This window comes from Gadus morhua, chromosome 8, assembly GCF_902167405.1.
Source record: "Gadus morhua chromosome 8, gadMor3.0, whole genome shotgun sequence".
In the NCBI taxonomy this organism is placed as follows: domain Eukaryota; kingdom Metazoa; phylum Chordata; class Actinopteri; order Gadiformes; family Gadidae; genus Gadus; species Gadus morhua.
In genome coordinates, this window is record NC_044055.1 from 28,570,371 (window position 1) to 28,593,122 (window position 22,752).

At 49.0% G+C, this 22,752-nt stretch overlaps 1 protein-coding gene across 1 annotated transcript; it reads left to right on the forward strand.

Annotated features, from left to right (window-relative positions):
* Window positions 1-20,856: 20,856 nt before the first annotated feature.
* LOC115549388 (uncharacterized) lies at window positions 20,857-22,516 on the forward strand. Its single transcript, XM_030364535.1, has 4 exons — window positions 20,857-21,190; window positions 21,270-21,453; window positions 21,690-21,814; window positions 22,039-22,516. The coding sequence occupies exons 1-4, from the start codon at window positions 21,041-21,043 to the stop codon at window positions 22,378-22,380; spliced, it is 801 nt and encodes a 266-aa protein (XP_030220395.1). The 5' UTR covers window positions 20,857-21,040; the 3' UTR covers window positions 22,381-22,516.
* Window positions 22,517-22,752: the final 236 nt, after the last annotated feature.

Consider the following 22,752-nt stretch of genomic DNA (forward strand, 5'->3'; position numbering starts at 1 on the left):
TCTGAAGCCGCTTCTATGCAGGGACTAACCCTGATTAATTTGGTGCCCAGTGCAAGAATGTTGATTGTGCCCCTTGTATTGCAGACAAGAGCGTTCTGTAGGAGTGCAATCTGAGTGAGACAGAAGAGCATTCTGGGTGAGACGGATATTGGGGGGATTCAAAGAAAGTGATTCCCCCAAAATTCGAGCATCTAACACTTAATTTCCTGCATTCTGGTAAATTTTTATGAAATGTGTTTATTTATGTAGAAGAAAACACAAACAAATTTGTTCCTATGCTGTAGGGGTATTCCATCAACCAAGCTAAAAGCTTGGCTAATTTCACTAAGCCTCGCTATTTTCAGTTAGAGTTTCATTCCGGTAACGTGATTTAAGGGATTCTGGGTTAAGTAACCATGAGAATTTATCCGACCAAACTAGCCTTGTTCGCGGCAGGTTAAATACCAGAATTAGTTTGAGAAGTTTCAGAGAAGTCCGTGTGTTGGAAACAAGTGTACCATCAGAAGGTTCCGCCAAGCCTAGTCCTCACGATTTCGTCAAGTAAAAAATTACATATATGAAGTACAAACAGCCTATATTTTCACATTAAGTGTCTCAGATTAAATGATTAAATAATTAAATGAATTGCATGTTATCATGGATTTTTTCTCAACACATTTTTATATAAATCTATGTATTCTACCGTAATGGGCAACCATCATTTGGGTGAGTGGTCTAGCGCTGGCGCTGTGGTGCGGGCTGCCAGAGTTCGCGTAGTGAGTAGGTCTTAGAATTCTTGGCATTGGCTTATTTTTGTAATTCCCTTTGTTAACGCTTTATATTAAGGTCCTTGTAATAAGCCTTAGTTAATATTTAATAAGACCTTGTTATATACTTGTTAACATTAATTTGTGTTAATAAGACTATCAATAAGTGTTAATAATAAAATAATCAACATGTTTATTGTGACATTGTAAGAACTTTATAAGCACACATAAGAAACTTGTTAACTATTTATTGATATCGAATAACATTAATAATGGTCTTATATATAACAATAAGATTCTTATAGTTGTTAATAAATGCATTACAAACCCATTTATTGAGACTTACTAACTTACCTATCATGTCATTGTTAAACCGGTAACCCTTCCTTTTACAGTCCCCTAATTACTAGGTATTTACCCGCTACATACATGGTAAATCATAGTGTATTACTGGGTAATTACCACTGGTAATAAGAAGGTAAATACAGAGGTAGTTACCCGGTAAATACATGGTAAATCATAGTGTATTACTGGGTAATTACCACTGGTAATAAGAAGGTAAATACAGAGGAATAATCCGATAAATTATAGTGTATTACTGTGTAATTACCACTGGTAATAAGAATGTAAATACAAAGGAATTACAGCTGAAGTACTAAGTAAAACCTCCACTATTACCCATCAACTCAACTAAGTACTGTGTAGTTGTAACTATTTTAGGATGGTAATAACTCTAATATAGTGCACTTCCTAGGAAATAAAGCAACCAATTCTTAGAGATTTATTAGATGGGCATACCTAATAAACCGTTGGAACACACAAGACCGGAAACCATAGCAATGCCGGTAAACAAACCCCGAGAAGCCCAATCCCTATGAGAGCTCCCCACGCTACGGCCATCCGGAGGCAACAGAGCTGTTGGCCGTGATATTATATATACAACTATAATATATTAGATACTATTATATATAGAGCTCCGGGAGTCGCAAACTGCAACAATCACTTTCTCCTCCATGCCGCAGTTCACCCCGGACTGCACTGCACTGAGTTTGACGGCTGAACGCTGATTGGCTGTTACGTTACACATGTCACTCAGTTATCACGCTGTTGAACGCTGATTGGCTGTCATCACGACAAAAACTTGTTGCCGGTTCTATTTCATCCTTACTGACCGCCAGAGGCGGTGCTTAAAGCACTGGATCTCCACCTCGCGCATGGGCATTTCGAGTACCTAATACCAACATAGTCACCTGTGACCCCCACGTGACACCGGGAAGGCTATATCTTCCAGTGTCATTAGAGGATCTGTTCCTTACATCTTCTCGCTGCGCAGGTACCGTATTGAACCTTTGTTTGAGAAAGGAAGGAAGCTGTTACAACTGGCTACGTGCAGCCTCGTGACCAAGGTCGGAGCTGCGGGTAATCGTCCTCCAGACGCTGTGGCTAGTTCATACAGATACTTAGTGAAAGTAACTATAAGAAGAGTGGCCGGCGTTTGTTTGGGAGGGCAGTGTGCTCGCTCCCGCTCCCAGCACTCGTTCGCCTCTTGCTCTGTTATTGTTTGTTGTGTTAGCCGTTAGCTTTGCTCTGTTCTAACCATCAATTTATTTTTCCCTTACAACTTACCGGTGAAGGCAGTGCTCTCGCTCCCGCTCCCAGTAACGTTTTTGTTTGGTTTCTCCCTTGTTTAGCAGCAGCGCTTACGCTCAAGCTAATTAATATCGGTCGATTTCGTTTTCTGGTGAAGGCAGTGTTCTCGCTCCCGCTCCCGTTAACACTGCATTTGGCCCTTGTTTGATAATTAGTAGCAGCGATCACGCTCAGGCTAATTAGTTTCGGTTTTTCATTTTTTCTTGCGAGGGAAGTGCTCTCGCTTCCGCTCCCAGTACGCTACCGGTGGCCGCCTCTATAATGGCTCACCTATGTGTCGCCTGTGCGGCTCCTCTTGAGCCTGAGGACGGCCACGACAGTTGCCCTCCTTGCCTCGGTCTCGAGCATCTGAGGGAGAGCCTCACGGACAGCGCCTGCATGAACTGCAGCCTCCTGCCTTGGGTGCTCAGAGTGGCTAGGCTAGCAGAGCTGGAGAATCGGGCAGCAGCCAACGACCCCTCTGCTGTAATGAGCCTCCCTCCCAATCAGCCCGGTCATTCGGGACGGCAGCGGCATGATGGGGCTGCGGCTATGGGTGCCCCCCCCAAAAAGAAGGCAAGGGGCGGGCTTGCTGCTAGGGTGGACGGATTGGCGTCCGACATGGAGCAAATCCGGTCCCTCCTCCTGGCCCTTCAGCCTGGGACTGGTCAGGGGCTGGCGGGGCTACAGCCCGGCCCTCCCTCCTCCCATTTTGAAAGCGATGTCCTCTCTCTGGCGGCTTCGGCTAACCTCTTTTCTGAGGCTATGACCGAGGGCGATGCCTCCCACACGTTGGATGAGGCCTCCTGCTCCTCGGCACAAGGCTCCCTGCAGGGGGCAGCAGACACCTCCATGGCGGCCGTCCTGCGGACCGCTCTGGCTCGCCTGCAGCTTGACGCGGCGCAGACGGAGTCAGCCCAGGCCAGCGCCTTCTTCAGGCGCAACCCTGTCCCGGCCACATTCTCTGTCCCTCCTTCAGAGGAGTATCTGAAGGAGCTCCATGCTTGCTGGAGGGACACTAGGGCCCTATCCCACTCGACGTCTGACGCCCGGACCTTGGCTGCCATGCAGAATGCGGCACAGGTTGGGCTGGGCCGCATGCCAGCAGTCGAGCCTGCCATCGCCTCCCTGATTCTGGCTCCTGATGAGGCTCTGAGGCCAAATGCCAGGTGCCCTCGGCCACAGTGCAGGGTCACAGAAGACCTCCTGTCAAAGGCCTATGACGCAGCGGCGCGCATGGGTCGTATTGGGAACTCCCTTTCCCACCTGCTGCTGGGTCTTTCGACCTCTCTGCAGCAGGCCCAGGCCGAGCCGTCGCTGCAGAGTCTGAGTGACGCCTCATTGCAGGCTTTTGCCCTCATGTCGAGGGAGTTGGGGCGCACTATGTCCACCCTCGTGCAGACTCGCCGCCAGGTGTGGCTTGCGCAGTCGCCCCTGACAGAGACGTGTAGGAGGGTCCTCCGTGCGGTGCCGGTGGAACCAGGGGAGCTCTTTGGGTCAGCTGCCCTGGAAGCACTGGAGGGGGCTGCCCGAGCTAGGCAGACCAGGTAGCAACTGTCAGGCCTAAATAGGAGTGTGTCCGCTCCTAGCAGGCCTGGGGGCCCCTCGGCAGTCCCCCAGCAGCGCTTTCAGCCACCTGGTTATTCCGGTGGCCTACGTAGGTCTCAGCGGGCTGCACAACAGCCAGCGGATGGCTTTCGGGCCCCCGAACGCCTACCTTCCTGGCAGCTCCGTGCCCCACAACCCAACCGACGCCCCCCCAGAGCCTCAGGAGGCCGGGGGGGTAGGCGCTAGGCCCTTGGGGCCGGTCGTCGGGAGGTTTTCCCATCAGCAGCTCAGTTACTGGGCCTTCAGCCGGGTCAAAATGACTGTCGTCAACGACCCGGCAGAGGCCTTAGCTCTGGACCAGGAGTTGTCCACCCTCCTGGCCAAAGGGGCAATCGAGCCAGTGGATCCTCTGCTGCACCCCAGAGGATTCTACTCGAGATACTTTCTAGTAAAAAAGAAAGATGGCAGATTTCGCCCAATTCTCGACCTGAGGGGACTCAACAGGTTCCTGAAGGTCCTGCCATTCCACATGCTCACCGCATCCGACACGCTGCGGGTGGTTGCAAGGGGAGAATGGTTCACCACGGTGGACCTAAGGGACGCATACTTCCACGTCCCAATTGCACCGCGCCATCAGCACTTCCTCCGGTTCGCCTTTCGCGGCCGGCACTTTCAATTCAGGGTACTTCCCTTTGGTCTCTCCCTCTCTCCGAGGGTATTCACCAGGGTGGTGGCGGCAGCTCTCGCACCCCTGCAGAAGCAGGGCATGAAGGTCCTGCCTTATTTGGACGACTGGCTGATCTGTGCACCTTCCCAGTCTCAGGCGGCCCGGGACACGGCTCGGCTGCTCTTGCACGTGGCCCGGCTTGGCCTGACGGTGAACTTTGTGAAGAGTCACCTGGACCCATCCCAACGGGTCGCATACCTGGGGATGGTCCTAGACTCGGACGCTATGAGGGCCTACCTGTCACCTCAGCGTGTGACCGACATCCTCCTCTGCCTCCCCCGCTTCGGGTATGGCAGGATGGTACCATTCATTCTTTGCCTGCAGCTCTTGGGCAAACTGACAGCTGCCTCAGCTGTGGTGCCCCTCGGCTTGCTGTCTCTGCGCCCTATGCAGATGTGGCTGAACAGCCTCCACTTGGACCCCAAGTGGCACAGGCACCGAAAGGTCAGAGTGTCTCGGCAGTGCCTCTTCTCTCTGTCCCCATGGAGGAAGAGGTCGTATATGTCTGTGGGTGTACCCATGGGCACCATTCCATCCCGTCAGGAGCTGGTCACGACAGACGCCTGCCTATCGGGATGGGGCGCGGTTTGGCAGGGCAGGACTGCCCAAGGGCAGTGGCCGGCCCAGAACCACGCTCACATCAATGTGCTCGAGCTCAGGGCGGTACAGCTAGCACTCAATCATTTTCTGCCTCATTTGAGAGGCAAGCATGTGCTGGTTCGATCCGACAACATGTCAGCTGTTGCCCAGATCAACCACCAAGGGGGGACCCGGTCTTCACGGCTACTCCGGGTATCTCGGAACTTGTTGGCCTGGGCATATCCCCGCCTGGCCAGCGTGCGGGCGGTCGTCATACCGGGGCAACGGAACCAGGTCGCAGATTTTCTATCGCGGCAGAAGCCCCCACCGGGGGAGTGGCGGCTTCATCCGGAGGTGGTGGAGACGATGTGGGGTCTCTTTGGCAGGGCGGAGGTGGACCTCTTTGCATCAGAGGAATCCGCCCCCTCTGGTTCTCCTGGACGGAGGTGACGGGCCCCCTCGGACAGGATGCCTTAGCTCACGACTGGCCACAGAGTCCTCTGTATGCCTTCCCACCGCTGCCCCTGATTCTCCCCACACTTCAGAGGGTGTTTCTGCGGGGCCACAGGTTACTTCTGGTGGCCCCCTACTGGCCAGGGAGACTCTGGTTTCCACTGCTGCGCAGGCTCTGCTGCAGCTCTCCATGGCGCCTCCCCTGCAGGAAGGACCTCCTTTCACAGCTGGGGGGCCAGATTTGGCACCCAGATCCCCGTCGCCTCCAGCTCTGGGCCTGGCCGCTGCAGGGCCCGACTCACTGCTGAATGTTTGCACTGAGACCGTCAGGAACACTATTCTGAATGCCAGGGCACCATCTACCAGAGCACAGTATGCCAACAGATGGAAGTTATTCTCTGCCTGGTGTAGGGGTAAGGCAGTAGACCCAGCGCGTTGCTCCGTGGCCACCGTTCTGGAGTTTTATGCAGTCCCTCCTGGATGATGGTCGCTCTCATTCCACCTTGAGGGTCTATGTGGCTGCTATCTCTTCCCGACATGAGATGGTTGACGGAGCCACAGTGGGGTGCCACAGGTTGGTGTCCCTCTTCCTTAGGGGGGCCCTGAGGCTGTGTCCCCCTAGGACTCTGAGGACTCCAGCTTGGGACCTGCCCCTGGTGCTGGAGGCCATGTCATCACCTCCTTTTGAGCCTCTAACCCAGATAGGGTTGAAGTGGCTGTCCATGAAGGTGGCTTTTCTGCTCGCCATTACCACTGCGAAGCGGGTCGGGGAGTTGCACGCCCTATCCGTGGCAGATACATGCCTGCGGTGGAACCCTGATGGCTCAGGTGTGGTTTTATGGCCCAATGTGGCGTTCCTGCCCAAGGTGCTTTCACGCACCTATTTTAACCAGCCTATCCAGCTGGCACGTTTTAACTCCCCATCTGAGGGGAATGAGTCCGAGATGCTGTGCCCGGTACGGGCGCTTAGGGCTTACATTGCTGCTACGGCCGGTATACGGCAGTCCGAGCAACTGTTTGTGTGTCACGGTGGCCCTAACAGAGGTTCTGCCTTGTCTAAACAGAGGCTGTCCCACTGGGTCGTCGACACCATTAAACACGCCTATGTGGCCAGTGGCCGCCCCCCGCCATCCGGGTTGAGGTGCCACTCCACCAGAAGCGTATCAACATCATGGGCCGCACTAAGAGTTGTACCCCTGGAGTCAATCTGTGCCGCGGCATCATGGACGTCACCGGGCACCTTTACAAGGTTTTACCGCGTCAACGTCGCCAGTCCCCACCCGATGAGTGTGGTCCTACTGCCAAGCTCTGCTACCTCCAATGAGTGAGGTGGGTGTTGGATTCTTTGTGATCTTTTTGGTATGGGTCATCCAGTGCTTTAAGCACCGCCTCTGGCGGTCAGTAAGGATGAAATAGAACGATAGTTACGAATGTAACTACGGTTCTATGAATCCCGGATGACCGCCAGAGCGTTCAGTCACTGAGAATCCTTGTGTTCTCGCGAGAAGATTCTAGGAACAGATCCTCTAATGACACCGGAAGATATAGCCTTCCCGGTGTCACGTGGGGGTCACAGGTGACTATGTTGGTATTAGGTACTCGAAATGCGCATGCGCGAGGTGGAGATCCAGTGCTTTAAGCACCGCCTCTGGCGGTCCTCCAGGATTCATAGAACCGTAGTTACATTCGTAACTATCGTTTTCTCCCGCGAAAATTCGCCCTTATACGCGTCTCTACGTTCACTTTGTATGGGATCTTGTCGCCCCGTCGCGTTCTGAACCAAATCAAAGCAGCGTGTGTGTGACGTCACGATGCATTTGCCGCGACCGGAACCGATAAGCGGAATCGTTAAGCAGGCTTGCTAATGATTCCAAGGAATCGGTTGACTCGGAACCGGTTCTGAACGAGAACCGGTTCTCGATTCCCATCCCTAGTCATGGTACATCTTCTTAACTACTGGGTACAAAGCCGTTTGTTTCCATGGTATTACCAGGTTCTTACCATATCATTTATAATAGATACATTCCATTGTCCATGCAGTCAACACAAACTTGTACCATGTACATTCTGCGACGTTACCAAGTAAAACACAACAATTTACCCAGTAAGGAAGCTGAAACTGTAGCGTAAAAGGCAGCCTTGTTTGTTTCCATGGTATTACCAGGCTCTTACCATATAAGTTGTAACTGGTTATTCCCTTTTCCATGCAATCAACACAAACTTGTACCATATATGTTCTGCAACGTCGTTCACCAGTAGTTAAGCACTTTAATTGTTGTTATAAAACCCCAAACCACTGTTGATGAAAGGCATATTAAAATCAAACAAAATCAAAGGCTTATCTTTCAAACAATGCATATCTCACAAACAGGCACTGAACACTGAAAAAATCGGACAAAAAAAAGAGCCGTCCACATCACCTCAATTTAAATGTTACCGATGGTGTTTTGATAAAACACATGACAGTGTTATGGCAAGTGACCACAATGAAGACTGCTTCAACCTCTACAATTTGGCAAATGCCATGCCGCAATCTGCCCATGGGAGCATCTTTGTGGTCATTCGCAAACCAATGAGTCCACTCGATGAATGAGAGATGGCTCTTTAGTGTCCTCTCTGTGAGGTATCCCTGCAGTCTCCACATCTGGGATTTGTAGGCTGACCAAGGCCTGACCAGGTACCTCCAAATCTCCCCTTCCATACTGTAATGAAGAATCAGAAGACAAGAAAAAAAACATCAGGACTGTCAATTAATGAACATTTTAGAACATGTAAAACTCAAAGATTATTATGTTTAAGAGTTAAGAAAGGATGCTGGTCCTCTGGCCATTGTGTTTGGTCATATTAAAAAGAGAAAAAGGCATAGCCATAAATACAGTTAATAGGACGGGCGGGGACAGACTGTTAGCTCCGGTTAGCACTTTATCATCGGGCTAGCGGAGCTTGTCATTCAAACAACTCGGAAATGTTGTTTAAAACCTATAACACCCAACTTATTAAAATATCCGGATTTAATCGGGCTCTCTCCCATAAGTACAGTTAATAGGACGGGAAGAGACAGGCTCTGTTAGCCCCGGTTAGCGCGATGCTAAAGAGCAGCTCTACCGGAGCATGCTGCCTCAACAGGTGCAAATTAGCCTGGTTTGATATTCGCCGGATATTCGGTTTACCACCCAAACGGATTCATCAACACAAGTGCAATACATTACGGGCTTAGTATGTTGAGGACAGTTTAGGACACCGTATCGCGAAAAATCGATGTCTATGCAACAACGTCATCTACGTTCTGGCTGCTACCTGTTTTAGGGACCGTCATCAAATTACACTCACAGACTGGTGGCAGAGACGTTACCATGGAATTGTTTCAGGAAATCCCACAAATATATTGCATCATAGTCAATCATAATGCAGTTAATAGTTTAATGTTGGACAAAAATTTACTTAACTATATTTGAAACTATTAATTGCATCCCGTTTATCAACAATGCAATATATTAGCAACAGCAAAAATTGGAGTGTTGAATTTTCGGGGTTAAACATTTCTGAGTTGTTTTTCACTCCCAGAGTGTAATTTTAACACATTCTGATTTAAATGGTGTTCAGAGTTGGAGTTATATGACAGAGTTGATCACATCAGTGTTAACGTAACTCTGCAGAGATGTAATTAAAGGTTGGGCATGGAATTCTCTTTTTTGGCAATTTTTGCAAAATTACTTGAAATCCTTATTCTAACCCACTTACAGACACTGAGTTAGAAGTATTGACATGAAAATTAAACAAGTCAATCATCTGTGGAACGGGCAGGGCTCGAAAAATTCCAATGATTTCCAGAACCACGCGTCAATGCGTGTAAGTGCGTCAATCAAACGGTCGTACTGCACTCCCCCTCCCCCTTCGTGTATACCCAACCTTTAACTTCCGCCCATGCATTTCACTTCTACGGTTGGAGACAGAGGAGGCAAGTCTGGACATTTTCTACCACTCATGCAATACTACACAGTAAGTGCAATTAAGTCAAATTTACTGAAAAATCAATTTATGCTGTGTATTTCAGTGTGTTTAATTCCAGGACTGGTCAGCAAATTTGTGCTGGTGATCAGCCACTTAGCAGACTATGCTAATTGGCTAAGCTAACCACGTGTTACTAAAACCGTCTCCTATTTCATCAATGACGATTTAACAATTCACATGCAAGCTTAAAGCGATAAAAAGACCAGCTTTATGATTTTTATTGTATAAATCTCGTTTGAGGCCGATTTTTTGGCTTCACTATGTTCATCGAAGGGGCTGCATGTCCGAACTTGTCCCTACACGCAGATGGGCGTTTCACGTGTCTATTTGTGTGTCTATTTGTCGGTGTGACCGGTGTACCACTGTATTTGGTGACCCATCATCAGATTATGTGACCTGCAGTGTTTTCGGAAAAGGTTTTTTCGGATAATTTACTTAATTAAAAGTTTATAAGTATTTTAAGTACTAATTTAAAGCTAAAGCACAAAATGGCTTTTCCCGCAGTCTGCCCATTCCCGCCGTCCGCCCATTCTGACACACATCGTAACTAAATACATTTTTAACATAACGGTTTGAGTTCCATATCGCTTAGTTTTCAGTTGATGGCATTGGACAGTGAGTAGGGGAGACCAGGTACAGTTGTAACACGGGACGGGTGTAACACCTTGAATTCCTCCAATCACAAACAAGCTAGAGTGATGACACTCACTGTGCTCGTGCTCCATCAGTTTCCCTCCTTTCATTCAAAAGGAGAGCCACATCTGATACTTCAAGAAGAAGTTATCGACAAAAGTCTGTTTTTGAGGTAAAAAATCTACTTTTCTTCCAGACGTACTTTTTTGTATTCTGTCCTTATATCAAATGTCTATGAATCCAAACAAGTATTATTAGAATCACTGTTTTGTAAGCTAAAAGTAAAAATGGCTAACAAGTGTCAAACTAGCATTCAAGCTAGCTCACATGAGATGAAAACATGGTTGGTGATACTGGGACAGTTGTAACACCCCGTTACAACTGTCCCAGTATCACCAACCATGTTTCATTTACATTTTAAAAAATAGCTAAGGTTAAGGATAGAGTTGCAGATATTGGTAGAATGTGTAAATAAAAAGTAAAATGTGTACTGTGTATTGCAAATTAAATGTAAAATGTCATAAAATCACATAAAAGTAATGATAATGAGTAAAAGTCAGTGGAAACATGCGTTTGCTTACAGCATGCCAAATATCAGAAAGAGGATAACAGACAGGGGAGTCCCCTTACGAATGCTGGAAAGGGCTTCAAATGAGGTCAGACAGGGCAAATCAGTTAGGGGAGTGGCCAAAACATATGGCATTTGCCATGTGACCCTGCACCGCTTCCACAAGAAGAGGCAGATGTTGGAGTCCAAGGGATCAAAGACACTTCCCAGAGTTGGGTACTGGACCTCAAAAAGGGTTTTCTCCATAGAGCAGGAGCTGCTTCTCAAAGATTACCTGGTGAAGGCAGCTGATTTGTATTATGGTTTGAGCCCAAAGGAGGTAGGCTACATATGTATTAAGCTAGAATAGGCTATTGGCTATGTAAATGTATTGTGTATTACTAATTATATTAGTATTATGGGGAGTTATTGTTATTTTGCGTAAAGTAACAGGTGGCGATTCATGGAGATTTAAATGATGTATCATTTGTGAATGGGTGGACAACTTAAACTATCTGCCTGTCTGTGTTCTGTTCTAACAAAATGTTCTTGTTATTCTGTAACAATGACAAAATGAAACTGAACTGAATTAACAATGTATATATTTTAGGTCCGGAGGTTCGCCTATGATTTGGCAAAGACCTACAGCTGTCGGTGCCCCGAAACATGGGTAGAGAAAGGGATGGCTGGAGCCGACTGGTTCACGTCGTTTTTGAAGAGGCAAAAAATTCCAAAAAAAAAAAAATCCAAAAAATTCCATCCCGCCTTCACCAGCGATGGACCTCCCGGCTGTATTGGCACCGCAAATGGGTCTGGGTGGATGGAAGAGGAAGACTTTTTGGTTTTCCTCAAGCACTTCCAGACTCACACCAAGTCCTCTCTGGAGTCAAAAGTTCTTCTTATTCTAGACAACCATACCTCCCATCTGTCTGTGGCGGGGATACATTTTTGCAGGAGCCATGGCATCGTCCTCCTCTCATTTCCCCCACACTGTTCCCATAAGCTGCAGCCCTTGGATCGCAGTGTCTATGGGCCACTCAAGAGGCTAGTGAACAACTGCTGTGACAGCTGGATGAAAGCTCATCCAGGAGTCACCATGACCATTTATGATTTGCCAGGAATTGTGAAGAGTTCCCTTCCCCGTGCTGCATCACCAGGAAATATTCAGGCAGGGTTTGCATGCTCTGGAATTTGGCCTTTTAATAGGGATATCTTTAGTGAAAGTGACTTTGCACCATCCTCAGTCACAGACCGCCCACCACCAGCAGTGACACCAGAGGTTCCATCCTCCTCTTCAGCTCCATCACCCAATGTGGCAACGGTGGCATCCTCCGTGCCACATAGAGCAACATTCCCTCTCACACCATGTGTGGTGTCTGAGCCATCAACCTCTGCTATGGACACAACTTTTTCACCCGTGTCCATCCGTCCACACCCAAAAGCTGGCCCAAGAAAGCAGACGACAAAGGGCAGGAAAAGAAGGGAAACCGCTGTCCTTACAGATACTCCTGTGAAAGAACAACTGGAGGCTGAGAAAGGAAGGTCTACAGCTAAAAGGAAAATGAAGTTCGACAACAAACAAAAGCCCAAACAGAAGAAGCAGAAAAAACAAGACTCATCTGAAGATGAAAATGAAAATGAATGTTGCATAGTGTGCTTCGAGAGCTACTCCAGGTCGAAGGAGGTCTGGCTCCAGTGCTGGTCCTGCAAAGCCTGGGCACACAAGGACTGCACAGATGGAAGGGATAATTACACGTGCCACAACTGTGACTCTGACTAGGTTTTCCGAGCCCTCCTACCCCTCTCTCTCTTTTGTTGGGACTGTTTAAGTTAATTGTTAAACTTTTTAGCTCTGTTCTACTTTTTAGTTCTGTTCTACCCATTGAGGTAGTGAGTCTTGATGTCATGTTTGAGGATGTGTGTTCTACTCATTAAATTAAGTTCTTGCATTGTAATTTGATGGCTTCTTTTTTGTCATGCAGTATGAAAAAAGGTAATGATTACTTAAAAACAAGAAATTAAGTCACAATAATATGACTGATCAATAATATCTTTCATTTTGAGTATATGATTGATTCATTCTGAATATTTTAGACACTTTACAACTGTCCCTGGCATGCGTTACAACTTTCCCTGTGTACAGGGACAGTTGTAACAGTGGAGAGTCGGTATTATAATTCATTTTGCAACCTTTACACATTTCATAAAACCACATACATTGTTTCAGTAGCTAACAGATTGAAGTTTATAATATAACAAATTGGTTACTCTAGTTGAAATAGTTCTATTTCATGTAGGCTACGCCGTCTAGGCTTCGCCTTATGGGCTTGTCCCGTGCGCGCGCCCGTGCGTGCGCTGAAAATTCAAACTATGCACCTATCAGCGTGGGCACCGCCCACATTTCCCACGGTATCGTGTCTATATAACGCGGTGTATACCGTCGCTCATCCTCCCTTTTCTTTCAGCACTTGTGATTATCAGCGAGAAATTGAGAACTACTATTAAGAAGATGAGAACTTCAACACGGATCTCCCAAGCCGGTGGCAGCGGCTCGGGCGAGGCCGCGGACAAACGGCCCTTTTCAGGGCCACCTGAGAGCGCTCCTAGAGCTAGGTCCTTTTCAGGACTCCTATGCGCCTCCTGTCCCGCCTCCCTGGCACCGGGTGACGGGCACTTGGCGTGCTTTTGGTGCCTCGGCGCCGACCACGCCGCGGCTGCTATGGCGGCCCCCGTCTCCTGTGTCGCCTGCCGGGAGCTGCCTGAAGAGGGGATCCTCTCCAGGCATCTCTTCTTTTCCCCTGCGGTGGAAATGGCTGACACTCAGGCGAGGGGGATCCCTCGTCTGGAGCCTCCCCTGGCAGCGCTTCTCTGTCCGGGCGCCGGATGGCTCCTTAACGAAAAGCCGCTGCCCCCCGACCGCCTCCAGAAGCAGATTGTCGGCCTAACGGACAGGGTGTTCGTTTGTGCCTCTCAATCCGCGGCGGCGGTCAACAACATCGCCCTGCTCTCCTCTGCCATGGTCTCCTTGTCGGCTGACAGGGAGGCCTACGGCCCGGAGGAAGCCGCGAGATGGCTGGCGGTTTCCCGCTTTTCCAGCGCCATCCTCCAGTTATGCCAGCCGATAGCCGTTTCGGCCGGCCAGCATATGGCGTGGGCTACCATGATTCAAAGGGTCATATGGCTCTCCCACACTGCGGTGCCGGAACGAGAGCGGGCCAGCCTCGTCCAGGGTCCACTAGCGCCGGATGGCCTATTTGGTCCCAGGTTCTCCGAGGTGCTCGCGCACCAGCAGTCAGTCCGTGAGAATCGTTCCCGGTTCGGGACGATTCTCACGGGCTCCTCCCGCCAGCAGGCTGAGAGGAAGCGGGGTCTAGGCCGGTCCCAGCGTTCCATGGGGCCGCCTCCGACTCCAGCCCCGGTGCAGGTGCAGCAGCCGCAGCCGCCGCGCACGGGGAGAGCAGCAGCGCCACGGACCGGGAAGTTCCGGACGCTTGCTCCTACTTTTTCTTTCCCTATTAAAGAAAAGAGTAAAGACCGTTCGGCCGAACGGCAGTACATGGTACCTAAAGAGCGATATTCCCCAGGCCACCTGCGTCCTACGCTTGTGGTGCGCTCCTCCATGTTGCCTCTTTCCCCCTCTCAGCCCGGTGGCTGTAGGGTGGCGGTCGGACGGCGTGTTCACATGGCCTCTGGTTCACCTGCTTCTAAGAAGCGGCGTCCCTTGGAGCCTCGTGGACGGATCAGAGACTCGTTGCACGGTCTCCTGGTTCCCCACATTATAGGTGAAGAGATGGGTCCGCGCGCTGTGGCTACAGCCTGCGGACAGCGCATGCGCACAGGTGCGGCGGCCGGACGGCTCGCTCCCTGTTCAGCGGGCACGAGCGCAACGTCTAGACAGCTCGTTGTTTTTACAAGTGCTAGTTGTGGTACGTCTCCTACGCTCGCTGAGCCTCCTCCCTTTCGTGGGAAGCCCCCCTTGGTTCACACGCAGTGTGAAGGCGGTAGGGGCAGAGGAATACGGGTTATTCCTGGACGGTCTTCCTCAGCTGTCGGCTCGCCCTCTCTCCAACCGCTATGCGTGTTGGCAAGAGCGGTGCGTTCTGCCATCGTGGTTGGACACCACGTTGAGATGGGGCCATCCCATACAGTTCAAGCGTCGTCCCCCACCCTTTATGGGGTTGGTGGAGACCACGCTACGGGACCCGGCTGCGAGCACGGCTCTGGCAGCAGAGGTGGCACGTCTCTTGGTAAAGGGGGCCATCACTGTCGTTCCCCCCCACGAGTCTCACCTAGGTTTTTATTCCCGCTACTTCCTGGTTTCCAAGAAGACAGGGGAAATGAGACCTATTCTGGATCTTCGCGTGTTCAACAGATTCGTTGCCACGAGGAAGTTCAGAATGCTCACGGTCGGAGCATTGTTCCGGTGTGTGAGAGAGGACGATTGGTTCACATCCCTGGATCTCAAGGATGCTTACTTCCACGTCCCTGTTCGGCAGGCGCACAGGAAGTTTCTCCGCTTTGCCTTTATGGGGATGGCGTACGAGTACCATAGTCTGCCGTTCGGCTATTCCCTGGCTCCGCGCACCTTCTCGAAGTGTGTGGAGACGGCGTTGGAACCGCTCAGACGTCAGGGAAAGAGGATTCTCTTCTACCTAGACGATCTGCTTATTCTGAGCAACTCAGAAGAGACCGCGAGAAGGGACACCATGTTGGTGATAAACCATCTCTCCTTCCTGGGGTTTGCCATCAACTGGGAGAAGAGCTCCCCGCTCCCCAGCCGGCAGACAGTCTACTTGGGGCTTTGCCTAGACTCAGCCACCATGACTGCGATGCTTTCGCCTCCTCGGCGAGACGCCATCCTGTCGGCGCTCTCCCGTTTTCACGTTCGCAGAAACGTGACCGCACTGTCCACCATGCGCCTGTTGGGGCTGATGGCAGCTGCCCACCCCGTGGTCCCCCTGGGTCTGCTTTTTATGCGCAGACTCCAGCGGTGGTTTGCTCGCCAACGGTTGGACCCCAGGCGACACAAGCTCAGGGTGCTCCTCGTCCCCCGTTCGGTGTCGCCAGACCTGGAATATTGGAAAGGACCCTCCGCCCTTCTCAAGGGTGTTCCACTGGGCAGGGTGGCGTCCTACGTAGTGGTCTTCACGGACGCCTCATTGACGGGTTGGGGAGGAACGTGCCTCTCTCACTCGGTCGGAGACGAGTGGCGCACGCCCCCTACAGCACACATAAATGTGTTGGAGCTCGACGCTGTGAGGAAAGTGCTGTTGCATTTCTTTCACCTGGTGCGCGGCCGCCACGTTCTGATCAGGAGAGACAGCGTGTCGGCGGCGACGTACATCAACAGACAGGGGGGAGTCCGCTCCCCTGCTCTCCACCGAAAGGCGGTCGAGCTCTGGCTTTGGGCTCATCAGTATCTCCGCAGTCTGAGAGCCCTGCATATCGCGGGCGCCCAGAACTTTGGGGCGGACCTCATGTCTCGAGGCGGTCCCCGCCGAGACGAGTGGCGGTTACATCCCGACATTGTCAGACTGATCTGGCAGAGGTTCGGGACAGCGCAGGTGGACCTCTTCGCGTCCCGGGAGAACACGCACTGCAGGTGGTGGTTCTCCCTCAGCCCTCGGGATCTTCCCCCGTTGGGGGTAGATGCGTTGGCGCACACACCTTGGCCGCGGGCTCTCTTGTATGCGTTTCCCCCGCTCCAGCTGATCCTTCCTCTTCTGGAACGGGTCAGACAGGAGAGACTGTCCCTGATATTAGTGGCCCCGGAGAACCGTTCAGCTCTGTGGTTTCCAGAGCTTGCCGCGCTCTCGCGGTCGGCGCCTTGGCCAGTACCATTCAGGCCGGATGCGCTTTCACAGGCCCACGGGACGGTGCACCACCCGCCCGATGTCTCGGGACGGCTGTTGGTTTGGCTCCTGAGAGGTTGATCCTGCAGGGCAAAGGTTTGCCTGAGACGGTTATCAACGCTATTCAGAGTGCTCGTGCGCCTTCTACTTCTTCCCTCTATGCGGCGAAGTGGTGCGCCTTCTCTAATTGGTGTGAGACGAACCACGCTGTCCCATCTCAATGCGAGGTGGGAAGCGTGCTTTCGTTTCTGCAAAACTTATTGGAAAAAGGTTTGGCCTTCTCCACTATCAAGGTCTATGCGGCAGCCGTTTCGGCTGGCTATGCAGGCTGTGATGGTGGACCGATCTTCAGCCATCCACTGGTCAAGAGATTCTTGCGTGGGGCTAGACGGGTTAGGCCTGTTTCACGCGTGCTTACACCACGCTGGGATCTCCCCACCGTGTTGCGCGGATTGTCCAGGGATCCTTTCGAGCTCTCTCCCAGGCCCCTTTGGATGCCCTGTCATTTAAGACGGCGCTCTTGTTGGCCTTGGTTTCTGCCAAGCGGGCCGGTGAGCTAACCGCTCTGTCTGTCAGCCCGAGTTGCTTGTTGCTAAACGAGGACAGCTCCTTCGCGTTGCTCAGACCTAATCCTGCGTTCCTCCCGAAGAACATTAATAGTTCTTTTCGGTCGAGGGATATTGTGCTTAAGGCTTTTCACCCCCCGCCTCATTCTAGTGAGGCGGAGGCGGAGTTGCATCTCCTGTGCCCGGTTCGGGCATTGGCTATGTACGTGAATCGCTCGGCAGCGTTCCGCTCCACACAACAGTTGTTTGTGTGTTATAGCGACGCTAGCAGGGGCCGCGCTCTCTCTAAGCAGCGGTTTTCTCGCTGGGTATGTGAGGGTGTTTGCCTAGCCTACTCTCGGCAGGGCTTGGCGCCACCGTTGGGCGTTAAAGCTCACTCCACACGGAAAGTGTCCGCTTCAACGGCTCTACTCAAGGGCGTTTCGGTGGAAGACATCTGCGCGGCTGCGTCTTGGTCTTCCCCCGGCCCCTTTGTCCGTTTTTACATGTTAGACATGTCCAGGGGCTCACTCGGCAACTCTGTGCTAGAGTCCGGGACCCCTTTTACGGCTTAAGAATATAGACATGTTCTTTAAAGCGGCGTGGTTGGATTTCCTCTCGCCGGCTGGCGAGTTGGTCTTGATTACCAGTCTCTTACTCTCCCACCTTTTTTCAAATGAAAAACAGGCTAGGGGGTTTTCTATTGGCTCGCCAATTGTCTGGTGGTTTTGTTTACCAGTGAGGCACTCCCGCCGTTTTCTTCAAATAAGAAACGGCCGAGAGAGTCCCATTATTGGAGAGCCGAATTCCGTAGCTCCGCCCCCGGTTGTAGCGGACCTAATGGAAACCGTGTTGCTCTGGTTTTCTTTTCCTTTTCATGGGTTCCATGAAGCACGGAATAGAGCCGGAGTCTTTACAGACTCACTTTTTTTCTCCCTTGATCATTGCCTTGCTTGTTCTAGGAGGAATTAGTTTTTATAAAGCTGTTGTGTTTTACACTTCCTTGGCTTTTTGAGTCTTAATGTGCTCTGGTGACTTAGGTCGTTTTGACTGGGGTCCAGCAGGAGTACATTGATCGGGCTCCGCTCGCAGCTTCACCTTAGCCCATAAGGCGAAGCCTAGACGGCGTAGCCTACATGAAATAGAACGATAGTTATGTTATTATAACTCTAGTTCTATGATTGTAGGCGTAGCCGTCTAGTTTCCCACCTGCTGTACCCTCCAAATGCTGAAAGAAAAGCGTGGAGGATGAGCGACGGTATACACCGCGTTATATAGACACGATACCATGGGAAATGTGGGCGGTGCCCACGCTGATAGGTGCATAGTTTGAATTTTCAGCGCGCGCAGGCGCGCGCACGGGACAAGCCCATAAGGCGAAGCCTAGACGGCTACGCCTACAATCATAGAACTAGAGTTATAATAACATAACTATCGTTTTGGATTTATCGCAAAAATTGCAAAAAGTGTTACAACTGTACCTGGTCTCCCCTACGTCAATCAAACCGTCATACTGCACTCCCCCTTCCCCCCGCCCGTTCGTGACCGCTTCGTGCACGTACTCAAAGCTCGTGACCCAGAGCAAGCTTCTGTTTGTTGTTATCCTGCGGTAGCTACTGGAGCTAGCTAACTAGCTAATCCACATTTGGACCTAGAACTAGAAGACAACCCTAAACTCCCACCTAGCTATCCTGGCTCACTCTTGCGCATCTCTGTTCGCGCTTGTGCATGATTGTGCGTCCATGTACTTGGAATGGGTGGAGTCAGCGTTGAAGGAGAGGGACCATTCGAGTTGTGTGTTTTCAAAATCTGCTGGCGTTTCGCAAATCCCATACCCAACCATTAAAAACTCAACTTCACAGTCGCACCAACGTGAACCGCTAGCCGTCATGTTTATTGTTTAATTGGAAAGAAGGGTCGCATGGACTATACGTCATCCAGCTCAGGTTGCGTAGCCGTGCGTGTGTCGGGTCATTAGCATCTGCACCGTGGCCTGAGCACACCTCTCCCAAGTGTGCTCAGGCCAAGGAATGGAAGTGGACTTGAGTACGGTTGGTGCACTCACACTAGCCAAACAATCTAGACTTGAACAAGGTACAGGTGTGAGATGCACCCTCACACACACACATATTCTAGTTTTTACCGTTCTTCCTTTTAAATGTTTATTTACTTTGTCAACCTTCCTTGCATGTCTTAGTAAAAATGCTGGTCCGGGTGAGGTACGGCCAACAGCAGAAATATGTGAAGTTGGAGGAGGATGAAGGACGGTTTGACTTCCTGCAATTCCATGAAAAAGGTTAGCAAGGCTTAGGAAAAAGGTTTAAAACCACACCCATGTTATTTTAAATGCTCATTCTGTAAGCTCCGTAATGTTGTGTATTCTGATGCCTTTATCAGCCTCTTTTAAACTATAAATAGGGTTAAATCAAAAAGTCAGTTCTGCAATTTGTGCTTCATAGAGTGTAAAGCATAATATACACCAATACAGATAATAAAAAAATGCCAATCATACATTTTTTAATTTGCACTTAAGAGGGAGGGGGTTGTGAGGGGAAAATGCTCTAGGTCTATTGAATGATTATACAGTGCTGATATTTAATGGAAAGTTATTCGCTGTGAGGCAAGAAACACTGCTGACTTAAAAAGCACATTCAGTTTGATCTTATTATCTTTTCTAGTCATCGAGAGATTTTGCCTGCCCACTGATGCTAAAGTTGCATACAAGGATGCAACAGGGACAGAAGTTGATGAAGAAATATTCAGCGACCTCGTTGGACAAGGCAATGTGGTGCTGACAGTTTTCTCAGATCAGGGTGAGATATAAAGGCAGGCATAATTAAGCACTACACCTTACAGAATATAATTACTAACATGTTTTCTATTCCTTTAGAATTCTCTGACAGCTCCTTGTATTCTGCTTCTGGGCTGTCTGACTCAAGCTTCAGCTCAAGTACATCAACTGTTGAGGTCTATAGCAAGAGACAAAGAATCGAGGATACACGTGATGCTGCGTCTGCCAAACAGGTTTCTTAATACTTCTTAATACATTTTTACACTGATTTTATCTGGATGCGGATAAAAGCTGTTTATCCGCATGTTTGTTATTCTCATGTTTTTGTTTTTTATTAGTTGATTGAAGCTGTGCTGAGAGGCAAATCCGGAGGTGAAGAAGTACTACAGGAGTACCAAACAACAGAAACCCTGACAGATGCTGCAAGAAGACAAATGGTTAACATCCTGGTGGCTCACATGATTGACAATCATGGGTATGTTTCTCTCATATTGCCTTTATTTGTGCCAAATGACTGCATGGTCATTGCATTAAATGTACTCTAGTTTACTAATTGAATATCTCCTCTCAGGCACCTTCCCACTAAAGAAACCAGAGAGGATTATGCACATGGGATAGTGATGCTGTTCCCTTCCCTCAGAGATCCATATTCCAAGAAGGGCTATGTTATGTAATAGTCATTATTATTGTTTACACTTTCATGTAATGATAAAAAACTGTGTGGATGACATTGATATTTGAATTCCGTGAGCCTGGTATGACAACACATTTCATTTATTTTTCATTTCAGGAACACTTCTATGATTCTGCAAGCAGCACAGGATACATTTCTTGGCGTCTAAAAACAGTCCAGAGGAAGATTCGTCAAGGATCTGCAGTGCCACCAAATAGCGCTATTTGCTCTTCTCCAGGAGGCCCAAATTTCCAAAGAACTGTTCATGTTGAAAGGCAGCTTGATGGTGATGCTTGCCAAGAGGCCATGTCTTTGCTCAACCATACCACAGACAATTCCCTGATTTTCCAGAAGATGAGAGAGACCTTTCTGCACCGTCAGAAGCTCGTTAATGACCCAGGCAGAAGTGTTGATATCCTCTCCAGCTTCCCAAGATTCCTGGATACAAAAGGATTGGTAAGTTTGAGATGAGATGTTTTAGAATGGCTAGAAATTTGAAAGTATTTCCTGTTGTTGAATATCTTCTTTCTTAAAGGTGGACCAAGACTTCACTCTCCTATTTGATGATGACACATCCTCCAGGCTTCTTCAGAAATGGGATTTGTTCTTCAAGCCAAATGTCATAAAAGAGGCTAAGCAGCTCACTTCAACACCAGAGTTGCGTCACTTGGTGCAGTCAGCAGAAAGTCCCCAAGGAGATGATCTTGATGAGGAAACAAGTGAGTTGTTTTTGTTTTAATGCATTTGCTATAATTGCAGATGAACTCTAACTGCAATATTTCCTTTGTTTATTCTGTGTATCTCTTGAGCGTTGATCAGATTTTTTGGATAAATGTGACTAATAGATGGATGACTGTTTAAAACTTTCTCATAACGCCTCCTTGTTCTCATTCAAACTTGAAAAGTATTACATTTGAAGTTTTCAGTTAATTATTTTGTGTCTCTTGGTCCTCAGCCTACGACCAAGAAATGGCCTCTCTGTTGTTGCTGTTACATCTCCTTCCACCACCTCCAGGGGGACTGAAGTCTCCAAAAATTAGTGCATCTGATGCAGTTGAGAGACTTGTTGTCTTTCATAAGGTATTTCTATTATTACGTTGATTATAATAATTGTCACGTCACCTTCTTAGCCACATGTAAATGAGGGTTGCTAAAAAATTGGATGGTATTTTAATTAAGTCTTCATTCCTATCTTGCACTAGCCAATGAGAAGATGTATGAATAATCACTTCCATAATGTCGTTTTCTCTGTGGCTGTACATAATTCTTGTCTCTAATGTTCAGTTTTCATATTTCTACCCTAGTCATGCTGCAGTTTGGAGGAGCATCTCCGCAACCAGCAGGGTCGACAGCCATACCTCCTTGCGGTCGGGAGTCAGAAGAGCAAGATTGACAGCTTCTACATCACCATGGATAAGCATCTCATCCCATGCAAGGCAATCCGCTTCCTCGGGGCATGCGATGAACTTTTCAAAGCACATTTTGTGTTTAATTTGTCTTACGATGTGGCACTAGTGAATTTTTACACGTTCTTGCAGACAACAGTGTATAACATTGATGTGGGGAAAATGAAGGAGTCGCCCAGACTTAGAGAATTGAGAGCGAGACTGCTTAACCATCCAGGAGCACTTACACCTTGTGAATAAGAATACTTTTGGTTGGAGATCACGTAATTTTTTTGTCTAATAAGCTATTTACAGAGGGTGTGGAAAGATGTATATTAAAAAGTGTGGAAAGATGTCTATGAAAAATGTCTGAGCTTAGATTTGATAAACCTTTTGATATTCAAAGCTTGTATATTATACCTTCATTCACAATGTTGTAATTAAACTGACTGCAAGGAAGAATTGGCACAAATAAATTATTTGAAATGATATTGTTTATTGTAATTAATTAATATTAACATAAGAATATATTAAATTCATGAATAAATATTTAATAAATGTATTTTACATTTTTTCAGTGTAGATAATTTACACTTTAGGGAGTGAAATTAACACTACCCAAATAGTTAAAAT

Excerpts from the sequence above, each read along its gene's own strand:
- LOC115549388 (XM_030364535.1), top strand. The coding sequence starts at position 21,041 with ATGTCTTTGCTCAACCATACCACAGACAATTCCCTGATTTTCCAGAAG. Across the intron at positions 21,191-21,269 it reads TCCTGGATACAAAAGGATTG|GTGGACCAAGACTTCACTCT; the intron begins GTAAGTTTGAGA and ends TCTTTCTTAAAG. Across the intron at positions 21,454-21,689 it reads TGATCTTGATGAGGAAACAA|CCTACGACCAAGAAATGGCC; the intron begins GTGAGTTGTTTT and ends CTTGGTCCTCAG.